This window comes from Trichomycterus rosablanca, chromosome 1, assembly GCF_030014385.1.
Source record: "Trichomycterus rosablanca isolate fTriRos1 chromosome 1, fTriRos1.hap1, whole genome shotgun sequence".
Lineage (NCBI taxonomy): Eukaryota > Metazoa > Chordata > Actinopteri > Siluriformes > Trichomycteridae > Trichomycterus > Trichomycterus rosablanca.
Window position 1 is genome coordinate 424,879 of NC_085988.1, and position 27,782 is coordinate 452,660.

General features: G+C 41.6%; 2 protein-coding genes and 1 pseudogene across 2 annotated transcripts in view; 2 read left to right on the forward strand and 1 right to left on the reverse strand.

The window, feature by feature from the left end:
- Nucleotides 1-24,408, reverse strand: part of LOC134331697 (zinc finger protein 850-like) — a 64,548-nt gene extending 40,140 nt beyond the window's left edge. Inside the window, exon 1 of the mRNA XM_063013237.1 lies at nucleotides 24,109-24,408. Within this exon, the coding sequence (XP_062869307.1) occupies nucleotides 24,109-24,349 (241 nt within the window). The 5' untranslated portion in view covers nucleotides 24,350-24,408. The remainder of the gene's footprint in view (nucleotides 1-24,108) is intronic.
- LOC134331785 (zinc finger protein 501-like) lies at nucleotides 1,933-18,009 on the forward strand. Its single transcript, XM_063013345.1, has 3 exons — nucleotides 1,933-2,172; nucleotides 5,259-5,372; nucleotides 16,270-18,009. Exons 1-3 carry the CDS (start codon nucleotides 2,061-2,063, stop codon nucleotides 17,586-17,588), a joined length of 1,545 nt encoding a protein of 514 aa, XP_062869415.1. The 5' UTR covers nucleotides 1,933-2,060; the 3' UTR covers nucleotides 17,589-18,009.
- LOC134331611 (zinc finger protein 850-like) overlaps nucleotides 19,691-27,782 on the forward strand; it is a 150,444-nt pseudogene continuing 142,352 nt past the window's right edge.

Sequence of the window (27,782 nt, forward strand, 5' to 3'; positions counted from 1 at the left end):
AAATTCAAGACTATTGTTACCCTGCCCAGGAGTGGTCGACCAACAAAGATCACTCCAAGAGCGAGGCGTGTAATAGTCGGCGAGGTCACAAAGGACCCCAGGGTAACTTCTAAGCAACTGAAGGCCTCTCTCACATTGGCTAATGGTAATGTTCATGAGTCCACCATCAGGAGAACACTGAACAACAGTGGTGTGCATGGCAGGGTTGCAAAGAGAAAGCCACTGCTCTCCAAAAAGAACATTGCTGCTCGTCTGCAGTTTGCTACAGATCACGTGGACGAGCCAGAAGGCTACTGGAAGAATGTTTTGTGGATGGATGAGACCAAAGTAGAACTTTTTGGTTTAAATGAAAAGCGTTATGTTTGGAGAAAGGAAAACACTGCATTCCAGCATAAGAACCTTATCCCATCTGTGAAACATGGTGGTGGTAGTATCATGGTTTGGGCCTGTTTTGCTGCATCTGGGCCAGGACGGCTTACCATCATTGATGGAACAATGAATTCTGAATTATATCAGAGAATTCTAAAGGAAAATGTCAGGACATCTGTCCATGAACTGAATCTCAAGAGAAGGTGGGTCATGCAGCAAGACGACGACCCTAAGCACACGAGTCGTTCTACAAAGAATGGTTAAAGAAGAATAAAGTTCATGTTTTGGAATGGCCAAGTCAAAGTCCTGACCTTAATCCAATGGAAATGTTGTGGAAGGACCTGAAGCGAGCAGTTAATGTGAGGAAACCCACCAACATCCCAGAGTTGAAGCTGTTATGTACGGAGGAATGGGCTAAAATTCCTCCAAGCCGGACTGATCAACAGTTACCGGAAACATTTAGTTGCAGTTATTGCTGCAGGAAACTGCAGAAGTTTTAAAGGTTGGGGACAAGGCCAAAGTAGCAAAATATTGATGTTTAAATCATCATAAAAATGGAAATCATAATTATTTTGGCAAGTAATTTTTAGTGATGCAATGAGTGATCTTTTTAATACCTAAAATATTTGTTTTGAAATAAAGTATTTTTAACACAAATTTATAACCCAGGGACGTAAAAATTCCCCTAATTGAAGAATCACCCACATAAAGAGTCTTTAATCAATACCTGTATATATGGAACAGATGGTGCTAGTTTTATAGAAGTTTATGTAAGATAATGTGTATATCTGTTGTAATTAATGTGTATTGCAGTTGTGAGGGACTGAGGGACTGAGCACCTGAGCATCTCACTCACCTTCCACACCTGTGTTCATGTGATAATGAAATGATTTGATTTATTGATGGAACTCAGGGCTAGAGGAGCAGATGCTTACTGATATGATTTAGAGTTTCGCATCTGATTGGTTGAAATGTTCCCAGCTCGATTGTGGTTGGCTGTGGGCTCATGGGCGGGGCGGTAGCGCTAACACCTTTATTCACTGCAGCAGCTGGTGTGTTTGTACTGAAGTGAATCATCTGTAAGTAAAATATTTAGTTATTTATTTATTACACTTTAATTATTAACTACATTCTAATTAATAACAGAACTAGAGTTCATAATAAAATATCACTGTGAGGATTTGAGGAGCTTTAACTTCCTTTTCACACAAACTACTAGCTTCTCCGCTAACTGTTAGCATCTCACATGATTCAGTACTGATGAACCGATTCATTTGAACCGATCCAGCAAAATGAATCAGTTTATCAGAACTAAATCTAACATTTTTATAGAAACACATCGAGTTCTATTTTTATTTACATTTATGATATTTAGTGGAGTTCAATATTTAAAACACATTTATTATTTTACATTTAGTTATTCAGACAAATTGTACAAAGCTCAAACCCAGTAAAAAGAAGAATGTGTGATGTGTTCATTCTCTTCAATCTTTATTTCACTGAAGATGTAAGAAGTTCTATTGGAGGTCTTTTCTGCCAGATGCTGCCCACAATAGTTGTAACGTTCTCACCGTGTTTAGAGCCTCACAGAATAAACAATAGCCAATTAAAAGAGTCTAAAAGAATGAGGCAGAATATTCCTTAAAGGAGAAATAAGTACATCTATCTATCTTTGTATTAGATCTTTAATAATGCAGTCAGCAGAAGAGGGACACGTCACCCCGGAGGATCTACAACATGAAGGATTCCAGAAGAAACCAATAAAAAAGGAAGAAGATGAAGATGAGGACGATGATTTCTTCTGTAAGTAAATATGGAGTAATGAGCCATTTCTCCACCAGACAGTGTGGTACAGTACAGTATGGTACAGTACAGTGTGGTACAGTACAGTGTGGTACAGTACAGTATGGTACAGTACAGTATGGTACAGTACAGTGTGGTACAGTACAGTATGGTACAGTACAGTGTGGTACAGTACAGTGTGGTACAGTACAGTATGGTACAGTACAGTGTGGTACAGTACAGTTTGGTACAGTACAGCGTGGTACAGTACAGTTTGGTACAGTACAGTTTGGTACAGTACAGTTTGGTACAGTACAGTATGGTACAGTACAGTGCGGTACAGTACAGCGTGGTACAGTACAGTTTGGTACAGTACAGTTTGGTGCAGTACAGTGTGGTACAGTACAGCGTGGTACAGTACAGTTTGGTACAGTACAGTTTGGTACAGTACAGTATGGTACAGTACAGTATGGTACAGTACAGTGCGGTACAGTACAGCGTGGTACAGTACAGTTTGGTACAGTACAGTTTGGTGCAGTACAGTATGGTACAGTACAGTATGGTACAGTACAGTGTGGTACAGTATGGTACAGTACAGTATGGTGCAGTACAGTGTGGTACAGTACAGTGTGGTACAGTACAGTTTGGTACAGTACAGTTTGCTGCAGTACAGTATGGTACAGTACAGTATGGTACAGTACAGTGTGGTACAGTACAGTATGGTACAGTACAGTGTGGTACAGTACAGTTTGGTACAGTACAGTTTGGTGCAGTACAGTATGGTACAGTACAGTGCGGTACAGTACAGTGTGGTACAGTACAGTATGGTACAGTACAGTGTGGTACAGTACAGTTTGGTACAGTACAGCGTGGTACAGTACAGTTTGGTACAGTACAGTTTGGTACAGTACAGTTTGGTACAGTACAGTATGGTACAGTACAGCGTGGTACAGTACAGTTTGGTACAGTACAGTTTGGTGCAGTACAGTGTGGTACAGTACAGCGTGGTACAGTACAGTTTGGTACAGTACAGTTTGGTACAGTACAGTATGGTACAGTACAGTATGGTACAGTACAGTGCGGTACAGTACAGCGTGGTACAGTACAGTTTGGTACAGTACAGTTTGGTGCAGTACAGTATGGTACAGTACAGTATGGTACAGTACAGTGTGGTACAGTATGGTACAGTACAGTATGGTGCAGTACAGTGTGGTACAGTACAGTGTGGTACAGTACAGTTTGGTACAGTACAGTTTGCTGCAGTACAGTATGGTACAGTACAGTATGGTACAGTACAGTGTGGTACAGTACAGTGTGGTACAGTGCAGTGTGGTACAGTACAGTGTGGTACAGTACAGTACAGTATGGTATAGTACAGTGTGGTACAGTACAGTGTGGTACAGTGCAGTGTGGTACAGTACAGTGTGGTACAGTACAGTATGGTACAGTACAGTGTGGTACAGTACAGTACAGTATGGTATAGTACAGTGTGGTACAGTGCAGTACAGTATGGTATAGTACAGTGTGGTACAGTGCAGTGTGGTACAGTGCAGTGTGGTACAGTACAGTACAGTATAGTACAGTACAGTGTGGTACAGTACAGTATGGTACAGTACAGTGTGGTACAGTACAGTATGGTACAGTACAGTATGGTACAGTACAGTGTGGTACAGTACAGTTTGGTACAGTACAGTTTGGTGCAGTACAGTATGGTACAGTACAGTATGGTACAGTACAGTGTGGTACAGTATGGTACAGTACAGTATGGTGCAGTACAGTGTGGTACAGTACAGTGTGGTACAGTACAGTTTGGTACAGTACAGTTTGCTGCAGTACAGTATGGTACAGTACAGTATGGTACAGTACAGTGTGGTACAGTACAGTGTGGTACAGTGCAGTGTGGTACAGTACAGTGTGGTACAGTACAGTACAGTACAGTATGGTATAGTACAGTGTGGTACAGTACAGTGTGGTACAGTGCAGTGTGGTACAGTACAGTGTGGTACAGTACAGTATGGTACAGTACAGTGTGGTACAGTACAGTACAGTATGGTATAGTACAGTGTGGTACAGTGCAGTACAGTATGGTATAGTACAGTGTGGTACAGTGCAGTGTGGTACAGTGCAGTGTGGTACAGTACAGTACAGTATAGTACAGTACAGTGTGGTACAGTACAGTATGGTACAGTACAGTGTGGTACAGTACAGTATGGTACAGTACAGTATGGTACAGTACAGTGTGGTACAGTACAGTATGGTACAGTACAGTGTGGTACAGTACAGTATGGTACAGTACAGTATGGTACAGTACAGTACAGTATGGTATAGTACAGTGTGGTACAGGGCAGTGTGGTACAGTACAGTATGGTACAGTACAGTATGGTACAGTACAGTACAGTATGGTATAGTACAGTGTGGTACAGTGCAGTGTGGTACAGTGCAGTGTGGTACAGTACAGTATAGTACAGTACAGTGTGGTACAGTACAGTATAGTACAGTACAGTGTAGTACAGTACAGAATGGTATAGTACAGTGTGGTACAGTGCAGTGTGGTACAGTGCAGTGTGGTACAGTACAGTGTGGTACAGTACAGTATGGTACAGTACAGTGTGGTACAGTACAGTATGGTACAGTACAGTTTGGTACAGTACAGTATGGTACAGTACAGTGTGGTACAGTGCAGTGTGGTACAGTACAGTATGGTACAGTACAGTGTGGTACAGTACAGTATGGTACAGTACAGTTTGGTACAGTACAGTATGGTACAGTACAGTGTGGTACAGTGCAGTGTGGTACAGTACAGTGTGGTACAGTACAGTATGGTACAGTACAGTGTGGTACAGTACAGTATGGTACAGTACAGTTTGGTACAGTACAGTATGGTACAGTACAGTGTGGTACAGTGCAGTGTGGTTAGTATTGGGGTCACTAATCAGTAGAAATAATAGGAGAATGGGGATAGTGGGATTAGAACCTGTACTGTCCTGTGGAGAAGTGCTGCTCCACTCCAGTCTGGATTTAAATTTTAATGTACTTAGGATTAAACCCACAGTTTTACATTTCCTCCAGTTGTTGAGTTTCTTCTTCACATGTTGATGGAATTTCAGGTGAAGGATCTTTAATCCCTGTGGAACAAGTCATGGAACTCTTCTCCCCAGTGGACCAACAGTGTGGAGGTTTCCAGTTGAAGCCTGTGAAGAAGGAAGAACCTGAAGATACAGGTAGGTAATATCCAAAAAGTGTGTCGAGAGTGGATGCTCCATTGGAACTTGGAACACAGAATAACTTCATGGCCTGATCTAGGGTTAGGGTTATCATATGTTTTGTAAATTATGAATAACTTGATGTGGTGTGAGCAGAATGAGCGAGTAAGATCTGTGTGTCCTGTAACATCTACAGCCTTTGTTGAGACTAAAGCCAAGATATTGAACAGAGTCTTTGCAATACTGTAGTTTGTGCAGTGATACCTTAAATCCACTTGGTGCTAGGTGTTGAAGAAGTAGTAGGGATGCTTGATGGCAGGTATCTTCATCCTTGGCAGCAACCAGCAGGTGGAGCATCATCTGCATGCATATTATTCAAGCAAGTGTTGATAGCAAGACGTAAATCAGAACTATAGTCTCCTTCACTTCAAAAGTACAAGCAGTATTTACAATATATAAATCAAGATACAACTTAGGTTTAGTTGTTTGTCCTTGTGAAACACTCAATACATTCTGATTACAATAACAGACTGACCTCAAACCAGCATAGAATCCGTATTCCTCTTATTCCATACTTTCTTTTTCCATCTTACCTTCATCCCACATACCTTTCTTTTTCATCATCTAAACCATCTGTCATAAATCCATGTTCCCAATCAGGGTCTCCATATTTATCCACTATACACAGTGTAGCAGTTCACAAATATTCAGATTTAAATGAACCCTTCCTCAAACCTGTGAATTTCATCCATCCTTACAAATTATCAATCCAACTTTGTCCTAATCTATCAAGCCATTGCTCAGGAGTTTCATGTGAATTTGGAACCGTCAACATTCTTAGAACCTTTGGCGCCCATTTTAAAACTTTTTTTGAGGACTCCCTCTCTCACAGGAAATGTTCAAGAAATATTAAATATGCTAAAATTGAGTAACAATAATAATTGACCAGATAGTAACTTATGACACAACAGGACATTGTCTCACATCAACTTTACCCATGCTGAGCAAGCATCAGCATGGGTAAAGGACAGTGGCAAGGAAAAACTCCCTTTAAAATTACAGGAAGAAACCTTGAGAGGAACCAGACTCAGCAGGAACCCCCGTCCTTCTTGGGTGGCACTGTGGCCCGAACCACCTCGGGGTAAAAAAAAACCCAGAAGATGTAGTTACAATGTGGAATCGTCAAAATATCAGTTTACAGAGAGTAGCGGCAGGGAGTAAAACTTAAAGTAAAAAAGGGGGTTGGAGTACAGAGCACCTACAGGAGCCGTAGTAACAGTGAAAGTATACTTAGCTTTAGATGAAGTGGTGGAGTTGCCGTTGGGGTTGGATTCACTGGTGCTTTTCCAGACGTCCTGGGAAGGTGCTGTCCGTCCATGGAGTGAGTATGAGTGTGTTCGAGTGGGTGCCTATACATATACATATATACATACACACATACAGCGGGGAAAATAAGTATTGAATGCATCAACATTTTTCTTAGTAAACATATTTCTGATGGGACTATTGACATGACATTTTCACCAGATGTTGGTAACAACCCAAATAATCCACACATATAAAGCAGTCAAAACAAATAAATCCATAAATGAAGTTATGTGTAATAAAGTGAAATGACACAGGGAAAAAGTATTGAACACGCTTACTGAAATGTATTTAATATTTAGTAGAAAAGCCTTTGTTGGTGATGACGGCTTCAAGACGCCTTCTGTATGGAGAAACGAGTCACATGCTTTGTTCAGGTGTGATTTTGGCCCATTCTTCCACACAAACTGTCTTCAGATCATGAAGGTTCCGGGGGCCTCTTCTATGAACTCTGATCTTCAGTTCTTTCCATAGATTTTTAATTAGATTCTAGTCGGGTGATGGACTGGGCCATTCTAGCAGCTTTATTTTCTTTCTCTGAAACCACTTAAGAGTTTTCCTGGCTGTGTGTTTGGGATCATTGTCTTGCTGAAATGTCCACCCTCGTTTCATCTTCAGCATCCTGGTGGATGGCAGCAGATTCTTATCAGAAATGTCTCAGTACATTTCTCCATTCATCCTTTCTTTAATTATATGAAGTCTATCAGCACCATATGCTGAGAAACAGCCCCACACCATGATGTTCCCACCTCCAAACTTCACTGTTGGTATGGTGTTTTTGGGGTGATGTGCAGTTCTATTTCCCTTCCAAACATGGTGTGTGCTATGACATCCAAAGAGTTCAATTTTGGTCTCATCTGACCAGACTATATTCTCCCAGTATTTTATAGGCCTGTCCAAATGTTGTGCAGCAAACTTTAAACGAGCTTCAACATGCTTTTTCTTCAGTAATGGAGTCTTGCGTGGTGAGCATGCATAAAGGCCATGGCGGTTGAGTGCATTACTTATACCTTTCTTTGAAACAACTGTACCTGCTAATTCCAGGTCTTTCTGAAGCTCTCTGCGAGTGGTCCTTGGCTCTTGGACAACTCTTCTGATTATTCTTTTGACTCCTCTGTCAGAAATCTTGCGAGGAGCACCTGGTCGTGGCCGGTTTATGGTGAAATGATGTTCTTTCCACTTCCGGATAATGGCCCCAACGGTGCTCACTGGTACATTCAGAAGTTTAGAAATACGTCTGTAACCAATACCATCATTATGTTTTGCAACAATAAGGTTGTAAAGGTCTTGAGAGAGCTCTTTGCTTTTACCCATCATGAGATGCTTCTTGTGTGACACCTTGGTAATAAGAAACCTTTTTGTAGGCCATCAATTAGGACTAAACCAGCTGATATTAATTTGCACTGATAGGGGCAGGGTTGCTTTCTAATAGGGGTGTAACGATACACTCTGCTCACGATTCGATTCGATTCACGATGCTGAGTTCACGATTCGATTTTTTCACGATTTTTTCTGAAGTGTAAACAGTGCACATTTTCTTGTAAATTTTTAAGCAAAAAAACTTCAGTCCCCTGCAATTTAAAGGTAATTACCAAGAACAGAGTACTTTACTGTAACCTACTAACAGGTTTACCAAATTTAAGTTACTTATCGCCATCTTAAATTGAAAATCAAAGTAATCAAACAAGCTCATTGAACTGAGCTGAGTCTTTAAACAGATTTTTTTGTTGCTTAAACTAATTTATTAACACATTACATGTAAAATAAATTACTAATGTAAAAACATTTTATTAAATGTTTATTATTTAAATGGCTTTATTTATATACTCAATGTGGAACAGAGAGCCACAACAATAAAGACCCATCTCAATTAGACAAAAAGGTCTGATTGTGTATATTATTTGTAAATTTGCATCTACAGTGGAACAACACAACATCAACAAAGCATCACTCAACAAAATATAAATGAAAATGTGCAAAACAAAAAGCAGCATCCAGGTGACAGTATTTGTAAGTATTTAGTGAAGATTGACAGTCAGAAAAACCAAGGAGCTCATCTCTGAGGGGTTGATCCTGTTTCTCCTTTCTGTTATGATCTGCCCTGGTTTAGAAAAGATTCTCTCTGAGGGGACAGATGTTGCTACAGTACACAGTGACATGGATAAGATGTGGGTAGACTGAACACTTGGTCTCCCATCAGTGGGTCTGAACTTTACTGTTTCCTGTCACTCATTTTCCTCACCTTTTCAGCGTGTAATGTCTGGCTACATAAAGCGCTATGTAAAAAGTTCTCTCTCCTGTTCGTGTGTGTGTCTGTAACCCCGCCCCTCCTGCTCAGTGTACAAAAACGCATTCTGACCAATCACGTGCGCGCAGCTTTAACAGAAAAAAAACCCGAGTCGGCTCCCGTTCACTTTAAAGAGCCGACTCTTAGAGCCGAATTTTGTTCGCGACCGATCCATCACTAATAAATTACAGAATGCACGTGCAATTATACAATCGCGCAGATGTCCACGATGCACATCGCTACATTTTTGCATCGCGATGCATTGTTACACCCCTACTTTCTAAATATTGACAAATTTCATCTGGTGTTTTGGCTTTCCATGCCTTTTTGCACCTCCTTTTCTTCATGTGTTCAATACTTTTTCCCTGTGTCATTTCACTTTATTACACATAACTTAATTTTTGGACTTATTTGTTTTGACTGCTTTGTATGTGTGGATTACGTGGGTTGTTACCAACATCTGGTGAAAATTTCATGTCAATAGTCCCATTAGAAATACATTTACTGAGAAAAATGTTGATGTGTTCAATACTTATTTTCCCCGCTGTATATATATATATATATATACATACTGTATATATGTATATATACAGTGTATCACAAAAGTGAGTACACCCCTCACATTTCTGCAGATATTTAAGTATATCTTTTCATGGGACAACACTGACAAAATGACACTTTGACACAATGAAAAGTAGTCTGTGTGCAGCTTATATAACAGTGTAAATTTATTCTTCCCTCAAAATAACTCAATATACAGCCATTAATGTCTAAACCACCGGCAACAAAAGTGAGTACACCCCTAAGAGACTACACCCCTAAATGTCCAAATTGAGCACTGCTTGTCATTTTCCCTCCAAAATGTCATGTGACTCGTTAGTGTTACTAGGTCTCAGGTGTGCATAGGGAGCAGGTGTGTTCAATTTAGTAGTACAGCTCTCACACTCTGTCATACTGGTCACTGAAAGTTCCAACATGGCACCTCATGGCAAAGAACTCTCTGAGGATCTTAAAAGACGAATTGTTGCGCTACATAAAGATGGCCAAGGCTACAAGAAGATTGCCAACACCCTGAAACTGAGCTACAGCACAGTGGCCAAGATCATCCAGCGTTTTAAAAGAGCAGGGTCCACTCAGAACAGACCTCGCGTCGGTCGTCCAAAGAAGCTGAGTGCACGTGCTCAGCGTCACATCCAACTGCTGTCTTTGAAAGATAGGCGCAGGAGTGCTGTCAGCATTGCTGCAGAGATTGAAAAGGTGGGGGGTCAGCCTGTCAGTGCTCAGACCATACGCCGCACACTACATCAAATTGGTCTGCATGGCTGTCACCCCAGAAGGAAGCCTCTTCTGAAGTCTCTACACAAGAAAGCCCGCAAACAGTTTGCTGAAGACATGTCAACAAAGGACATGGATTACTGGAACCATGTCCTATGGTCTGATGAGACCAAGATTAATTTGTTTGGTTCAGATGGTCTCAAGCATGTGTGGCGGCAATCAGGTGAGGAGTACAAAGATAAGTGTGTCATGCCTACAGTCAAGCATGGTGGTGGAAATGCCATGGTCTGGGGCTGCATGAGTGCAGCAGGTGTTGGGGAGTTACATTTCATTGAGGGACACATGAACTCCAATATGTACTGTGAAATACTGAAGCAGAGCATGATCCCCTCCCTCCGGAAACTGGGTCGCAGGGCAGTGTTCCAGCATGATAATGACCCCAAACACCTCTAAGACGACCACTGCTTCATTGAAGAGGCTGAGGGTAAAGGTGATGGACTGGCCAAGCATGTCTCCAGACCTAAACCCAATAGAACATCTTTGGGGCATCCTCAAGCGAAAGGTGGAGGAGCGCAAAGTCTCGAGTATCCGCCAGCTTGAGATCATTGACAAGCTCCTCCCATGCAATTCTGGACTGACCTCACCTTTCTCAGAATCATTCTTACCCCACCAGGTGAGATCTTGCATGGAGCTCCAGAGTGAGGGTGATTGACTGTGATTTTGCATTTCTTCCATTTTCGAATTATCGCACCAACAGTGGTCTCTTTCTCACCAAGCTTCTTGCTGATGGTCTTGTAGCCCATTCCAGCCTTGTGTAGGTCTACAATCTTGTCCCTGACGTCCTTTGATAGCTCTTTGGTCTTGCCCAAGGTGGTCGAGAGATTTGAACGGAAGAAACTGATTCTGTGACAGGAGTCTTTTATACAGGGACAGGACTAATTTGTGTGCCTCATGGGCACATAACCGGTCTGTGGGGGTCAGAATTCTTCTTGGTTGGTAGGGGATCAAATACTTATTTCCCTTAATTACATACAAATTATTTTATAACTTTTTTTTATTTATTTTTTTCTGGATTTTTTGTTGATATTCTGTCTCTCTCTGTTAAAATAAACCTTCCATAAAAATTATAGACTGTTCAAGTCTTTGTAAGGGGGTAAACTTACAAAATCAGCAGGGGATCAAATACTTATTTTCCTCACTGTATATATATACAGTGCCTTGCAAAAGTATTCAGCCCCCTTGAACTTTTCAACCTTTTGCCACATTTCAGGCTTCAAACATAACGATATGAAATTGTAATTTTTTGTGAAGAATCAACAACAAGTGCGACACAATCGTGAAGTAGAACAAAATTTATTGGATATTTTAAACTTTTTTTAGAAATAAAAAACTAAAAAGTGGGGCGTGCAATATTATTCAGCCCCTTTACTTTCAGTGCAGCAAACTCACTCCAGAAGTTCAGTGAGAATCTCTGAATGATCCAATGTTGACCTAAATGACTGATGGTGATAAATAGAATCCACCTGTGTGTAATCAAGTCTCCGTATAAATGCACCTGCTCTGTGACAGTCTCAGAGTTCTGTTTAAAGCGCAGAGAGCATCATGAAGACCAAGGAACACACCAGGCAGGTCCGAGATACTGTTGTGGAGAAGTTTAAAGCCGGATTTGGATACAAAAAGATTTCCCAAGCTTTAAACATCTCAAGGAGCACTGTGCAAGCGATTATATTGAAATGGAAGGAGTATCAGACCACTGCAAATCTACCAAGACCCGGCCGTCCCTCTAAACTTTCAGCTCAAACAAGGAGAAGACTGATCAGAGATGCAGCCAAGAGGCCCATGATCACTCTGAATGAACTGCAGAGATCTACAGCTGAGGTGGGAGACTCTGTCCATAGGACACAATCAGTCGTACACTGCACAAATCTGGCCTTTATGGAAGAGTGGCAAGAAGAAAGCCATTTCTCAAAGATATCTATAAAAAGTCACCTGGGAGACACACCAAGCATGTGGAAGAAGGTGCTCTAGTCAGATGAAACCAAAATCGAACTTTTTGGCCACAATGCAAAACGTTATGTTTGGCGTAAAAGCAACACAGCTCATCACCCTGAACACACCATCCCCACTGTCAAACATGGTGGTGGCAGCATCATGGTTTGGGCCTGCTTTTCTTCAGCAGGGACAGGGAAGATGGTTAAAATTGATGGGAAGATGGATGGAGCCAAATACAGGACCATTCTGGAAGAAAACCTGTTGCAGTCTGCAAAAGACCTGAGACTGGGACGGAGATTTATCTTCCAACAAGACAATGATCCAAAACATAAAGCAAAATCTACAATGGAATGGTTCACAAATAAACGTATCCAGGTGTTAGAATGGCCAAGTCAAAGTCCAGACCTAAATCCCATCGAGAATCTGTGGAAAGAGCTGAAAACTGCTGTTCACAAACGCTCTCCATCCAACCTCACTGAGCTCAAGCTGTTTTGCAAGGAAGAATGGGCAAAAATTTCTGTCTCTCGATGTGAAAAACTGATAGAGACATACCCCAAGCGACTTGCAGCTGTAATCGCAGCAAAAGGTGGCGCTACAAAGTATTAACGCAAGGGGGCTGAATAATATTGCACGCCCCACTTTTCAGTTTTTTATTTCTAAAAAAAGTTTAAAATATCAAATAAATTTCGTTCCACTTTACGATTGTGTCCCACTTGTTGTTGATTCTTCACAACAAATTACAATTTCATATCGTTATGTTTGAAGCCTGAAATGTGGCAAAAGGTTGAAAAGTTCAAGGGGGCTGAATACTTTTGCAAGGCACTGTATATATATATATATATATATATATATATATATATACACAGTGTATCACAAAAGTGAGTACACCCCTCACATTTCTGCAAATATTTCATTATATCTTTTCATGGGACAACACTATAGACATGAAACTTGGATATAACTTAGAGTAGTCAGTGTACAACTTGTATAGCAGTGTAGATTTACTGTCTTCTGAAAATAACTCCACACACAGCCATTAATGTCTAAATAGCTGCAACATAAGTGAGTACACCCCACAGTGAACATGTCCAAATTGTGCCCAAAGTGTCAATATTTTGTGTGACCACCATTATTATCCAGCACTGCCTTAACCCTCCTGGGCATGGAATTCACCAGAGCTGCACAGGTGCTACTGAAATCCTCTTCCACTCCTCCATGATGACATCACGGAGCTGGTGGATGTTAGACACCTTGAACTCCTCCACCTTCCACTTGAGGATGCGCCACAGGTGCTCAATTGGGTTTAGTCCATCACCTTTACCTTCAGCTTCCTCAGCAAGGCAGTTGTCATCTTGGAGGTTGTGTTTGGGGTCGTTATCCTGTTGGAAAACTGCCATGAGGCCCAGTTTTCGAAGGGAGGGGATCATGATCTGTTTCAGAATGTCACAGTACATGTTGGAATTCATGTTTCCCTCAATGAACTGCAGCTCCCCAGTGCCAGCAACACTCATGCAGCCCAAGACCATGATGCTACCACCACCATGCTTGACTGTAGGCAAGATACAGTTGTCTTGGTACTTCTCACCAGGGCGCCGCCACACATGCTGGACACCATCTGAGCCAAACAAGTTTATCTTGGTCTCATCAGACCACAGGGCATTCCAGTAATCCATGTTCTTGGACTGCTTGTCTTCAGCAAACTGTTTGCGGGCTTTCTTGTGCGTCAGCTTCCTTCTGGGATGACGACCATGCAGACCGAGTTGATGCAGTGTGCGGCGTATGGTCTGAGCACTGACAGGCTGACCTCCCACGTCTTCAACCTCTGCAGCGATGCTGGCAGCACTCATGTGTCTATTTTTTAAAGCCAACCTCTGGATATGACGCCGAACACGTGGACTCAACTTCTTTGGTCGACCCTGGCGAAGCCTGTTCCGAGTGGAACCTGTCCTGGAAAACCGCTGTATGACCTTGGCCACCATGCTGTAGCTCAGTTTCAGGGTGTTAGCAATCTTCTTATAGCCCAGGCCATCTTTGTGGAGAGCAACAATTCTATTTCTCACATCCTCAGAGAGTTCTTTGCCATGAGGTGCCATGTTGAATATCCAGTGGCCAGTATGAGAGAATTGTACCCAAAACACCAAATTTAACAGCCCTGCTCCCCATTCACACCTGGGACCTTGACACATGACACCAGGGAGGGACAACGACACATTTGGGCACAATTTGGACATGTTCACTGTGGGGTGTACTCACTTATGTTGCCAGCTATTTAGACATTAATGGCTGTGTGTTGAGTTATTTTCAGAAGACAGTAAATCTACACTGCTATACAAGTTGTACACTGACTACTCTAAGTTATATCCAAGTTTCATGTCTATAGTGTTGTCCCATGAAAATATATAATGAAATATTTGCAGAAATGTGAGGGGTGTACTCACTTTCGTGATACACTGTATATATATATATATATATATATATATATATATATATATATATATATATATACACATACATACATACACACATACATATGGTCCCTCAGATCAGATTAGAGTTCAGAAGTCTGATGGCTTGTGGTATGGCTAGTTGTGTTTGTGCGAATGCTGCGTTAGATGGCAGGAAAGTAAAAAGTCCATGCGATGGATGTGATGGGTCTTCCACAATGCTGAGTGCTTTGCGGATGCAGCGTTTGTTAAAAATGTCCGTAATAGATGGAAGAGAGACCCAGATGATCTTTTCAGCTGTCCTCACCACTCGCTGGAGAGTCAGATGCGCTGAAATTCCCGAACCAGACCGTGATGCAGCTGCTCAGGATGCTTTCGATAGTTCCTCTGTAGAATGTGGTGAGGATGGGAGGTGGCAGGTGAGCTTTTCTCAGTCTCCTCAGAAAGTAAAGGCGCTGTTGGGCTTTCTTGGTTATGGCGCTGGTGTTGAGGTTCCAGGTGAGGTTTTCTGCCAGGTGAACACCAAGGAACTTGGTGCTCTTGACGATCTCCACAGAGGAGCCGTCAATGTTCAGTGGAGAGTGGTCATTCTGTGTTCTTCTGAAGTCGACGACCATCTCTTTAGTTTTGTCAGCATTCAGAGACAGGTTGTTGACTTTACACCAGTCCGTTAACCGTTGCACCTCTTCTCTGTAGGCTAACTCGTTGTTTTCGCTGATGCGGCCCACCATGGTCATATCCAGCAGATAAGAACATTTCTGAGAAAAATCACTTACCTGAACTGACTTGCTCGCATTCTCCACCATTTGTTAGATCTGCTGCTCAGATAGGATAGGATCTAGTGGGGACATAAAACCTGATTAAACAGGGGCGTGGTTAACCAGTGCTGAAATAAAAACCTCTGTTGCAACACAGAGGCTAGAGGAGAACAAGTCACCAAAAGTTTATGAACACACAATAATTAATCTAACAGTTTGTGAGAAGCGTTTAGCATTAGACATGATATAAGCAGAAAAGGGGGCGTTTGTGTAATGATTGGAGGTTCATGTTGTGCTTTCATACCAAATAATACAGCCCCTGATGCTACTACAGGTATTACAAAAGCTTTGCACTAACTCAGCACTTTAGGCATCACTTAATAGTCTTATAGACCTGATAGGACATGGAAATAATAAAACTTCCTGCACAACAAGAAGTTACATGTCATGTAAATAATGATAGATTACAGCAAAGCAGCCCCACAACATTATTGATCCCTCACCATGTTTCACTGTAGGTAGATGTAAACATTGCAGAGGTTCTTCGTCCATAGAGCCCTGCTTTGTTCAGTGTGTGGTAAGGATTGAAACTCTAGATGTCTCCAGTTCAGCCTGAAGTGCTTTGGACTGGGTTGTTGTACTGGGTTTCTTAGCCACATGTAGAAGCACTTTTTGTTGGGTTCTCTCATTGATTTGCCTGTTTCCACCACATCCTGGAAGGATCCTTAAGTATCAAACATAACATTTTGAACAATGTTTATTTATAGAAATATATTTGATTCTTTCTGCTTCAGAACTGAACGATGATTCCTCCTGCTCCTCGTGTCCACGTTCCTCTACAACCCAAAATCACCTCCACAATCACATCAAGAGCTGCAACCATGATAAATATGAGACTCTGGTGAAGATTAAGACTGAACATGAGGATGTGACGCCCACCAGAAGCTCCAGTAATCAGCAAACGTCCTCTGGTACTGTCAGCATTAACACCTCTCTCAGTCCCACACAGAAAAAAGGAAACGTCTGCTCACAGTGTGGGAAGAGCTTCAGGTTCCAGCGTGATCTCAAAATACACCAGCGCATTCACACTGGAGAGAAACCGTATCAGTGTTTACAGTGTGGGAAAAGTTTTAATAGAAAGAGTGATCTTAACAGACACCAACGCATTCACACTGGAGAAAAACCATATCAGTGCTCACAGTGTGGGAAGAGCTTTAATAGACAGAATCGTTTCAAAATACACCAGCGCATTCACACTGGAGAGAAACTGTATCAGTGCTCACAGTGTGAAAAAAGTTTTACTACACAGTGTCATCTTAAACGACACCAACGCATTCACACTGGCGAGAAACCGTATCAGTGTTTACAGTGTGGGAAGAGTTTTAATCAACAGAGTTATCTTAAAGAACACCAGCGCATTCACATTGGAGAGAAACCGTATCAGTGCTCACAGTGTGGGAAGAGTTTTAATAGACAGAGTCATTTCAGAATACACCAGCGCATTCACACTGGAGAGAAACCATATCAGTGCGCACAGTGTGGGAAAGGTTTTAATACACAGGGTCATCTCAGAATACACCAGCCCATTCACACTGGAGAGAAACCATATCAATGCTCCCAGTGTGGGAAGAGTTTTAATACAAAGAGTAATCTCAAAACCCACCAGCGCATTCACACTGGAGAGAAACGGTATCAGTGCTCACAGTGTGGAAAGAGTTTTAATCAACAGAGTGTTCTCAAAATACACCAACGCATTCACACTGGAGAGAAACCGTATTATTGCTCACAGTGTGGGAAGAGTTTTAGTACACAGAGTTACCTCAAAACCCACCAGCGCATTCACACTGGAGATAAACTGTATCAGTGCTCACAGTGTGGGAAGAGTTTTAATACACAGAGTTATCTCAAAACCCACCAGCGCATTCACACTGGAGAGAAACCGTATCAGTGCTCAAAATGTGGGAAGAGTTTTAATCAACAGAGTAATCTTAAACTACACCAGCGCATTCACACTGGAGAGAAACCATATCAGTGCTCACAGTGTGGGAAGAGCTTTGCTCGTCTAAAAACATTTGAAAAACACAAGTGTGACACATTCAGTTGTACCGAATAAACGAAGGGTTTGATTTTTAATACCACATTCCCAAAGTAATCACCAAGTGTTCCTGTTAATGTAGCAACAGCTGTAATGTTTAGCATGTGCACCTGTTTCTGTTTATTGTAATAAATGAACCCACAGTCTCTGCAGTCGGGTGGAACAGTGGCTTAGCAGGGTTTCCTCACACCTCCCAAAAACATACCAGTATGTGGACTGACTGATATAAATCCTTCTTGTGAGAGAGTGAAAGTTTTCCTTTAAAATTCTACATGTAAAAGTTCCTTTTCTTTTTACTTTAAATGATCTTTAAAATCCTGAGTATATGTTTTTTCTTTTAGAAATGTAGAATATTTTATTGTATTTAGTTTTTCTATTGAAATAAACATTAGTAATAGTGCAGGTTTATAATGAATGACTATGATTGTAATGGTAATAATAGCAGTTTTATTTTAATAAAGAATTATTTGATATGTTGCTGTTATTAGTAAAACTCTACTGTAGGACTCCTGAAAGGATTCTAACTAGTGACCAACTTACAAAGAACTTAGACTTGGGAAGAGGAACACCAAAGAAGAGGATTTAGGATGTGGTGAGGGAGGAATGCAGGTGGTTGGTGTGATAGAGGAGGATGTTCAAGACAGGACAAGATACCGAAGTGCATTACAGAAATGATCCTTATATTTATCACAACTAAAGAATACATGCTAAGTCTAAATTCTGTCATTTTAGCTGACAATCATATTTGATGTAAATGGAAATGTTCTGAATATGACTGACCACTAGGGTTGTGAACCATCCCGTAAAATACAGTATCATTTCTTATTTGGAAACTAAACGTGGTGTTCCGTATTGAACTGATACAGGACGCGCTTTGTTCCATATTTTTATTAATGGGAGAGAAATGCTGCAAGTTTTCCACAAAAATTACAACGACCCTTTTTACCATTCCTTATGACAGTACCCTCAGGACCATCCTGGCTGATTGCCCACATTCTCCACCATTTGTTAGGTTTTTACTCAGTCACCCAAAGTCCCGTCCTTTGAGCTAATAGAAAGAACTTAACCAGGAGAAGAATCATTCAGTGAATCTGGTGCACGAGGAAAGCACCCAGACAAGACACCAAGTCAAAGTATGAATGTCTCAGTTTATTAACAGAAAACAGTTTTTATAAACACAGGATTACATGAGAAAGTTTTAGAGAGAAGAAGAGTTTTAATAAACAAGATCACAACTAGCCAAAACAATGTTCAGAGCTGCATGCTCAGCTTATAAGCAGTGAGAAGTGAAGAAATACTAGGTCTAACACCATAAGTATATGGACATAAGTGTAACTAAGATCTAACACTAACATAATGGAACAAAATCTAAATACCAATTTATAAACAGGTGTAATACACAGAAATGGTTACATATGTGATTTAAACACGCAGTACAGTACAAATGTTTTTTAGCCTTGTGGACAGGGTGTGGGTATAACATAACTCTTAACACTATATCTTGAGTCAAAGAGTTAAAATGTATAATTATGGGGACAGTATGTTTATATTCTGATACTATTCATAGAAATGACAACAAATACAACAAGTTATTTTCCTAATTGAAATAGATCATGTCCAAATCCTGATTCGGGCCACTGGAACTCCGGATAAGTGTACACTATATTGCCAAAAGTATGTATCCTTCTTAATATACGAGGGTGATAATATTTATTAATAATATTTATTTATATAAATATATTTTATTTTTTCTGCTTCAGAACGGAACAACGATTTCTCCTGCTCCTTATGTCCACATTCCTCTACAACCCAAAATCACCTCCACAATCACATCAAGAGCTGCAACCATGATAAATATGAGACTCTGGTGAAGATTAAGACTGAACATGAGGATCTGACGCCCACCAGAAGCTCCAGTAATCAGCAAACGTCCTCTGGTACTGTCAGCATTAACACCTCTCTCAGTCCCACACAGAAAGAAGGAAACGTCTGCTCACAGTGTGGGAAGAGCTTCAGGTACCAGAGTGAACTCAAAACACACCAGCGCATTCACACTGGAGAGAAACCGTATCAGTGCTCACAGTGTGGAAAGAGCTTCAGGTTCCAGAGTGATCTCAAAAGACACCAGCGCATTCACACTGAAGAGAAACCATATCATTGCTCACAGTGTGGGAAGAGTTTTAATCAACAGGGTAATCTCAGCATGCACCAGCGCATTCACACAGGAGAGAAACCATATCAGTGCTCTCAATGTGGGAAGAGTTTTATTCACCAGAGTCATCTCAAAGAACACCAGCGCATTCATACTGGAGAGAAACCATATCACTGCTCACAGTGTGGAAAGAGTTTTAATCACCAAAGTCATCTCAGAATACACCAGCGCATTCACACTGGAGAGAAACCGTATCAGTGCTCACAGTGTGGAAAGAGTTTTAATCAACAGAGTGATCTCAAAACCCACCAGCGCATTCACACTGGAGAGAAACCATATGAGTGCTCACAATGTGGGAAGAGTTTTAATCGTCAGAGTGTTCTTAATAATCACCAGCGCATTCACACTGGAGAGAAACCATTTCAGTGCTCACAATGTGGGAAGAGTTTTAATAGACAGAGTCATCTTAAACAACACCAGCGCATTCACACTGGAGAGAAACCATATCAGTGCTCACAGTGTGGGAAGAGTTTTACTCATTTAACAACAATTAAGAAACACAAGTGTGACACATTCAATTGTACCAAATAAACAAAGGGTTTGATTTTTAATACCACATTCCCAAAGTAATCACCAAGTGTTCCTGTTAATGTAGCAGCAGCTGTAATGTTTAGCATGTGCACCTGTTTCTGTTTATTTTAATAAATGAACCCACAGTCTCTGCAGTCGGGTGGAACAGTGGCTTAGCAGGGTTTCCTCACACCTCCCAAAAACATACCAGTATGTGGACTGACTGATATAAATCCTTCTTGTGAGTGAGTGAAAGTTTTCCTTTAAAATTCTACATGTAAAAGTTCCTTTTCTTCTCACTTTTAAATGATCTTTAATATCCCGAGTAGCAGCGGTGCTAGCACACAGACTTAGGCTAAGCATATGTTTCTGGCTGGTGAATGTGTCAGGCTCTTTCAGATTGCTGAAATCAAACTGGAGTAAAACTCTACTGTAGGACACCTGAAAGGACTTCTAACTGTAGTGACCAGCTTGAAACAACAACTTACAGAGAACTTAGACTTGGGAAGACGAAGACTAAACTGAGTTGTTCTAGAGGTTTAAATTTAATTAGGTGAATCTCAGAAGTTTAAAGCTTCTTGTTTTCTAGACCTCAACTTCTTCCACATGTTTCTTTTCCTTTCTTCCCTGATTTGTTCTAACTGGGTAATGCATTTTTGTTGCTCTGAAAGAGGGCAGGCTTTTGGCATCTCTAGATAAAGAAACTTTAGGAAAAGGAGGTAAGAGCCAATAAAAGAGCACAAAATAAAAAAACAAATAGCCAAAAAGGGTCAGAGCAGTTGTGGTGGCACCCGACCTCACTGATGTCAGCTTATAGAACCAAGGATTAGGTGGTTAAAAGAAGATCGTAATGGTAAAAGGATGCCAGACAACTGGGCTATAACCAATGAAGTGGTAAGGGAATCAGCTAGTAAAATACTTGGTGTTGGACAGAGGAAGAAAGAAAAAGAGACTTGGAGGTGAAAGTGCAAAAAAAATTAACTTGCCAAAAATAACTGGTATCTCCAAAAAGGCAAAGAGAATCGACAGAAGCACAAGGAGATTTGGCGTTAGGCAAAGAGAGGAGTGGTAAAAGGCTAAGTAAAGGATGTATGGCTAGCTGAATATGAAGCTGGAGACTAAGGAAGGTGATTGGAGGGATTTGCCAGACAGTGGAACAGAGCTGGAAAGGATTTACAGCAGGTTAGAATAATAAAGGATGCAGACGGGAATGTGCTGATAAATGAGGACAGTGTTCTGAGAAGATGGAAAGAGTTTATTGAGATGATGTTGAATGAACAGAAGTGGAGAGAGAAGGTTGGAGAACGTACAGATAGTGAGCCAGAGAGTGTCTTGGATTAGCAAGGAGGAAGTGAGGAGAGCTAAAGAGAAAATGAAGAGTGGAAAGGCAGTTGGCTCAGATGACGTACCAGTGAAGACATGGAGATGTTTAGGAGAGATGCAGAGGAGTTTTTAAGTAGATTGTTTAACAAAATGATGGAATGTACGAGGATGCCTGAGGAGTGAAGAGGAAGCGTAACGGTTCCAGTTTTTAAGAATAAGGGTGATGTGCAGATCTGCAGCAACTACAGAGGAATAAAGTTCATCAGACACAGCATGAAGATCTGGGAAAGAGAAGAAAAACTAGGTTGAGAAGAGAGGTGAGGATTTGTGAGCAGCATTATGGTTTCATGTCAGCAAAGTGTGTTGATGGAGAAGTAGTGGAAGGCCGGACTCAGAGCTGGTCCATGATGCAGTACCCCCTCCACTTTGAACCTGTCTGTAATTACTTCTGAACATCTCACTGCTCGGCTTCATATATATTTTACACCACATTCACATACTTCATTATTCTGCCACTCTCAGTGTCCTCATATAATTCCACAGCTCCTCTCTCTGCACCCTTTCCTGTTTGTAATGGTCATGGACAGTCTGACTAATGAAGTTAGGCAGAAGTTGTGTTAGCATACATGCTAAGTCTAAATTCTGTCACTGTAGCTCAATAAAAAACATTATTAGTTACCTCTCACCTGAAAGCCTGTCTACCAGCTACATTAGATCAGCACCAATTTGCTTATCGTCACAACAGGTCAATAGAGGATGCTATCTCCACTGCATTTCACACCACACTGACCCACTTGGACTGCTATAACACCTATGTTAGAATGCTTTTTATCGACTTCAGTTCAACATTTAACACAGTGATTCCATCCAAGCTGATCATCGGCGTGGATCAGCACGTCACTATGTAACTGGATTCTGGACTTTCTAACTAATAGACCTCAGTCTGTAAAATTAGGCAACCTCCACTCAGCCTCCATTACCCTGAACGCTGGCGTGCCACAAGGCTGTGTGCTGAGTCCCCTCTTGTACTCCCTGTTCACCTACGACTGTGTTCCTGTTTATGGCTCCAACTCCATAATCAAGTTCGTGGATGACACCACGGTGACAGGCTTATTCAGAGACAACGATGAAATGGCCTACAGGGAGGAGGTTCAGCATCTGGCGGCATGGTGTGAGGACAACAACCTGGAGCTTAACACAGAGAAAACAAAAGAGATTATTGTGGACTTCAGAAGAACAGGAAGTCAGGCACATGCCCCTATCTGCATCAACGGTGCTGTAGTAGAACAGGTGCCCAGCTTCAAATTCCTCGGCGTCCACATCTCAGACAATCTCTCCTGGTCCCTCAACACATCAGTCCTGGTCAGAAAGGACTCAAGAAAGAACATTTTAGTCACTTTCTATTACTCTGTGAATACATATTAGTCTATAGACTGTACATCATCATTATCTGTTTAATATTCTTAATATTCTGATACGTCTCCTCATTTCACTATCTGGTCACTTCTGCACTTTACCTGTACTGTATTATATATAAATAATCTCTATCTTGCACTTCTGGTTAGATGCTCCTGCATTAATGCAATTGTGTTAGCATACATGCTAAGTCTAAATCCTGTCTTTGTAGCTCAATAAAAACCATTATTAGTTATCTGTCATCATATCTGAGGTAAATGTTAATGTTCTCAATATGACTGACCACACTGAATTATGTTAGCATACATGCTATAGCTCCAAAAATACTTAAGTACTCTAACAAAGTATTATTACTTCATTACTTTACACCACTGCCTACAGTAGAGTTTTACTCCAGTTTGATTTCAGCAATCTGAAAGAGTCTGACGCCTTTGACAGCCAGAAACGTATGCTTCGCCTAAGTCTGTGTGCTAACACCGCTGCAGTTAGGCTAAAGCATTTTTATTTAATAGCCACATTTATAGAGAAGTGACACTAAGAACAGCAACATATCGAATAATTCTTTATTAAGATAAAACTGCTATTATTACCATTACAATCATATTCATTCATTATAAACCTGCAACATTACTAATGTTTATTTCAATAGAAAAACTAAATACAATAAAATCATAAAGAAATCAGTGAGCACAAAATATTCTACATTTATAAAAGTAAAAACTTATACTCGGGATTTTAAAGATCATTTAAAGTAAAAAGAAAAGGAACTTTTACATGTAGAATTTTAAAGGAAAACTTTCACTCACTCACAAGAAGGATTTATATCAGTCAGTCCACATACTGGTATGTTTTTGGGAGGTGTGAGGAAACCCTGCTAAGCCACTGTACCACCCGACTGCAGAGACTGTGGGTTCATTTATTAAAATAAACAGAAACAGGTGCACATGCTAAACATTACAGCTGCTGCTACATTAACAGGAACACTTGGTGATTACTTTGGGAATGTGGTATTAAAAATCAAACCCTTCGTTTATTCGGTACAATTGAATGTGTCACACTTGTGTTTCTTAAATGTATTTAGATGAGCAAAACTCTTCCCACACTGTAAGCACTGATACGGTTTCTCTCCAGTGTGAATGCGCTGGTGTGTTTTGAGATTATTCTGTTGATTAAAACTCTTTCCACACTGTGAGCACTGATATGGTTTCTCTCCAGTGTGAATGCGCTGGTGTATTTTGAGATCACGCTGTTGATTAAAACTCTTCCCACACTGTGAGCACTGATATGGTTTCTCTCCAGTGTGAATGCGCTGGTGCATGTTGAGATGATTCTGTCTATTAAAACTCTTCCCACACTGTGAGCACTGATACGGTTTCTCTCCAGTGTGAATGCGCTGGTGTATTTTGAAGGCACTCTGGGACCTGAAGCTCTTCCCACACTGTGAGCAGACGTTTCCTTCTTCCTGTGTGGGACTGAGAGAGGTGTTAATGCTGACAGGACCAGAGGACGTTTGCTGATTACTGGAGCTTCTGGTGGGCGTCAGATCCTCATGTTCAGTCTTAATCTTCACCAGAGTCTCATATTTATCATCACTGCAGCTCTTGATGTGATTGTGGAGGTGATTTTGGGTTGTAGAGGAACGTGGACACGAGGAGCAGGAGAAATCCTTGTTCAGTTCTGAAGCAGAAAGAATCAAATATATTTCTATAAATAAACATTGTTAGTAAATGTTAAAAAGGAAACACATTTTTCACCCAAACTGAGATCGTGTGTTAAAGTCCTGTAACCTGATTCATCCTGAATTATTAACATACACAGTTAAACACAGTTGTGGTGAATATTATCATCACCCTCGTATATTAAATATTTCATTTAAAATTACGTCTTTACTGAAACTACTTGGACACAAAAACTTTCCACTTTTCACCTTGCAAAGCTTTTGAGCTGCAAGGGTTTAATATTGGACATGGGAGCTCCTGCCAGGAGGGAGTTGCAGTCGTCCAACCGTGAGATTACAAGTGATTGGACCAGAATCTGGGTAGCTTCCCTGGAGAGAAATGGTCAAACCTTCCTGATGTTGTACAGGAGGAACCGGCACGATCTTGTCATGTTGGCTATATAAGAAGAGAAGGTCAGCTGGTTATCCAGGACGACATCAAGGCTTCTTACCTTATCAGATGGTCTGATCTGGGAGTCATCAAGAGAGATGACCAGGTCCTGGGTTGGAGATTGATCTCCGGGAATGAGCAACATCTCGGTCTTGCTGGGATTAAGTTTTAGATGATGAGCTGACATCCATTGTGAGATATCTCGCAGACATGCTGAGATGCAAGCTGAGACTTGTGTGTCTGAAGGAGGAAATGAGCTGAGTGTCATCGGCATAGGAGTGGTAGGAGAAGCCATGGGCCATGGCCAAGTACAAAGCCCTGAGGAACACCGGTTGAGAGAGTGCATGGGGGAGTTATGGATCCCCTCCATGACACTTGGTAGGGCGCCCTTCGAGGTAGGAGGCCATCCATTGCCATGCTGAACCTGTTACTCCAAGGTTGGAGAGAGTGGTCAGGAGAATGCTGTGATTCACTGTGTCGAAGGCTGCAGAGAGGTCAAGAAGAATGAGGACAGATGACAGTTTGGCTGCTTTGGCTGCATGAAGCTGCATGAACAGCTACAAGTGCTGTTTCCGTAGAATGCGCTGCCTTGAAGCCAGACTGGTACGGATCGTGGAGGTCATTCTGAGTAAGAAAGGCAGATAGTTGGTTATAGACAGAACGTTCAAGAATTTTGGATAGAAAAGAGAGGAGTGAGACAGGTCTGTAGTTGTTGATGTCTGTAGTGTCTAGTGTAGGTTTCTTAAGAAGGGGGATGACCTGAGCCTTCTTAAAAGCAGTAGGGACGACACCTGATGTCAGGGAGTTGTTGATGATGGGTGTGATGAAGGGGATTAGGTCCTGTGAGATGTCTTTGAGGATGGTGGATGGTATAGGGTCAAGTGTGCATGTAGTGGGATTGCTGGATGAGAGGAGCTGTGTAACCTCATCCATGGTGAGTGGGGTGAAGCTGGTGAGTGTGTTGGTGGGTTGAGGGTCAGTTGAAAGTGGGTCAGTCGAAGAGAAGGATTGATTGATTTTGTCAATCTTGTCCTGAAAGAATGTTGCAAAGTCAGTAGCAGTGAGAGAGGCAGAAGGGGGAGGAGGAGGAGGGTTCAGAAGAGAGGAAAAGATAGCATGAAGCTTACGTGGGTCAGCAGAAGATTGTTCAAGCTTGGCTTTGTAAAAAGATGTTTTTGCAGCAGTCACATCAGATGAGAACCTGGACAGCAGATCGTGGTAGGAGTGGAGATCAACACAGAGCTTAGATTTCCTCCACTTTCTCTCAGCTGCCCTTAATTCTCTTATGTTGCTGCGCAGTGCATCTGAAAGCCAAGGAGCAGGGTGAGAAGGTTTACCTCGTTTGAGGGTAAGAGGACAGAGCTGATCGAGGGATGTGGAAAGAGAAGAGAGTAGAGTATTAGTTGCGGAGTTGAGTGGAAGGGTAGCAAGCATGTCAGGGTTAGGTAATGAAGTTAGGATGTTGGAGATCAGCAGGGAGGAAGAAAGAGAGTGAAGATTAGGGAGTGTTTTAAGGGTGTAAGTGTGGTTGGAGGTAGGAAGAGTTGGGAGATAGAGAGAGAAGGACACAAAGTGATGGTCGGAGAGGTGAAGTGGGGTGACGGTGAGGTCCAGAGCAGAAGCTGGATGGCTGAAGACCAGGTCCAGAAGATTCCCTCCTTTGTGTCAGAGGGCTGTGGTTAAAGAATCCTATCTTATCTGAGCAGCAGATCTAACAAATGGTGGAGAATGCGGGCAAGTCAGTTCAGGTAAGTGATTTTTCTCAGAAATGTTCTTATCTGCTGGATTGTTGGTCTGGAGAGGAAACGGTGAGCTGAAACTGGTCAGCATTTAGAGTACAGTTCAGAATAAAGTGTTGATTGGAGGTTCCACACACCTATCTGATTACTCTGGTCTGGGATCCCTTATTTACTGTTGTGTCATTAGTTATTATTTGGTCAATTATTATTATTACTCACTTTTAAGCATATTTGATATTTCTTGAACATTTCCTGTGAAAGAGGGAGTACTCAAAATCTTTTTGTTGTCCTGTCTTTAGTGTTTTAAAACGGGTGCAACCAGGGCTGGATTCTGAGAGCGTGGTATCGAATCCAGCCTTGCTTTACCGGTTCGAAGCTGAGTGGCTATATGAGCAACAATTGGCCGGTTACTCATGTGGGGGGTGGGACAAAGAACCGGATGTGGGTCTCTCTCTGTCAGAATGCGATTGCGTTCTCTGCCGGCTGATTGGAGGCGCTTACACAGAGATGGGAGAGGGTGCCCTTAGGGTGTGTCTCTCCGCATGCAACGCTAGGTGGCGCCAAACTCGTCAGTGTGTGGGTGGCAAAGATGCATCTGGCTGCTGCTCGTGTTTCGGAGGGGATACGGGTTAGCTTCAATCACCTCCGTCAGGGCAGGGTTCGGCGTAGACAGAGAGGAAGCACGATGCTAATTGAACAATTGGATGCGCTAAAAGGGGAGAAAAAGGGGTGTAAAAAAAAAAAAAAAAACGGGTGCCAAAGGTTCTAAAAATGTTGACTGTTCCAAATTCCCATGAAACTCCTGAGCAATGGCTTGATGGATTAGGACAAAGTTGGATTGATAATTTGTAAGGATGGATGAAATTCACAGGTTTTAGGGAAGGTTCTTTTGAATCTGAATATT

What these genes read in the sequence shown, in the direction of transcription:
- LOC134331785 (XM_063013345.1), top strand. Translation starts at nt 2,061, where the DNA reads ATGCAGTCAGCAGAAGAGGGACACGTCACCCCGGAGGATCTACAACAT. An exon ending in TGAGGACGATGATTTCTTCT is followed by an intron (nt 2,173 to 5,258) that starts GTAAGTAAATAT and finishes ATGGAATTTCAG; the next exon opens with GTGAAGGATCTTTAATCCCT. An exon ending in GGAAGAACCTGAAGATACAG is followed by an intron (nt 5,373 to 16,269) that starts GTAGGTAATATC and finishes TTTCTGCTTCAG; the next exon opens with AACTGAACGATGATTCCTCC.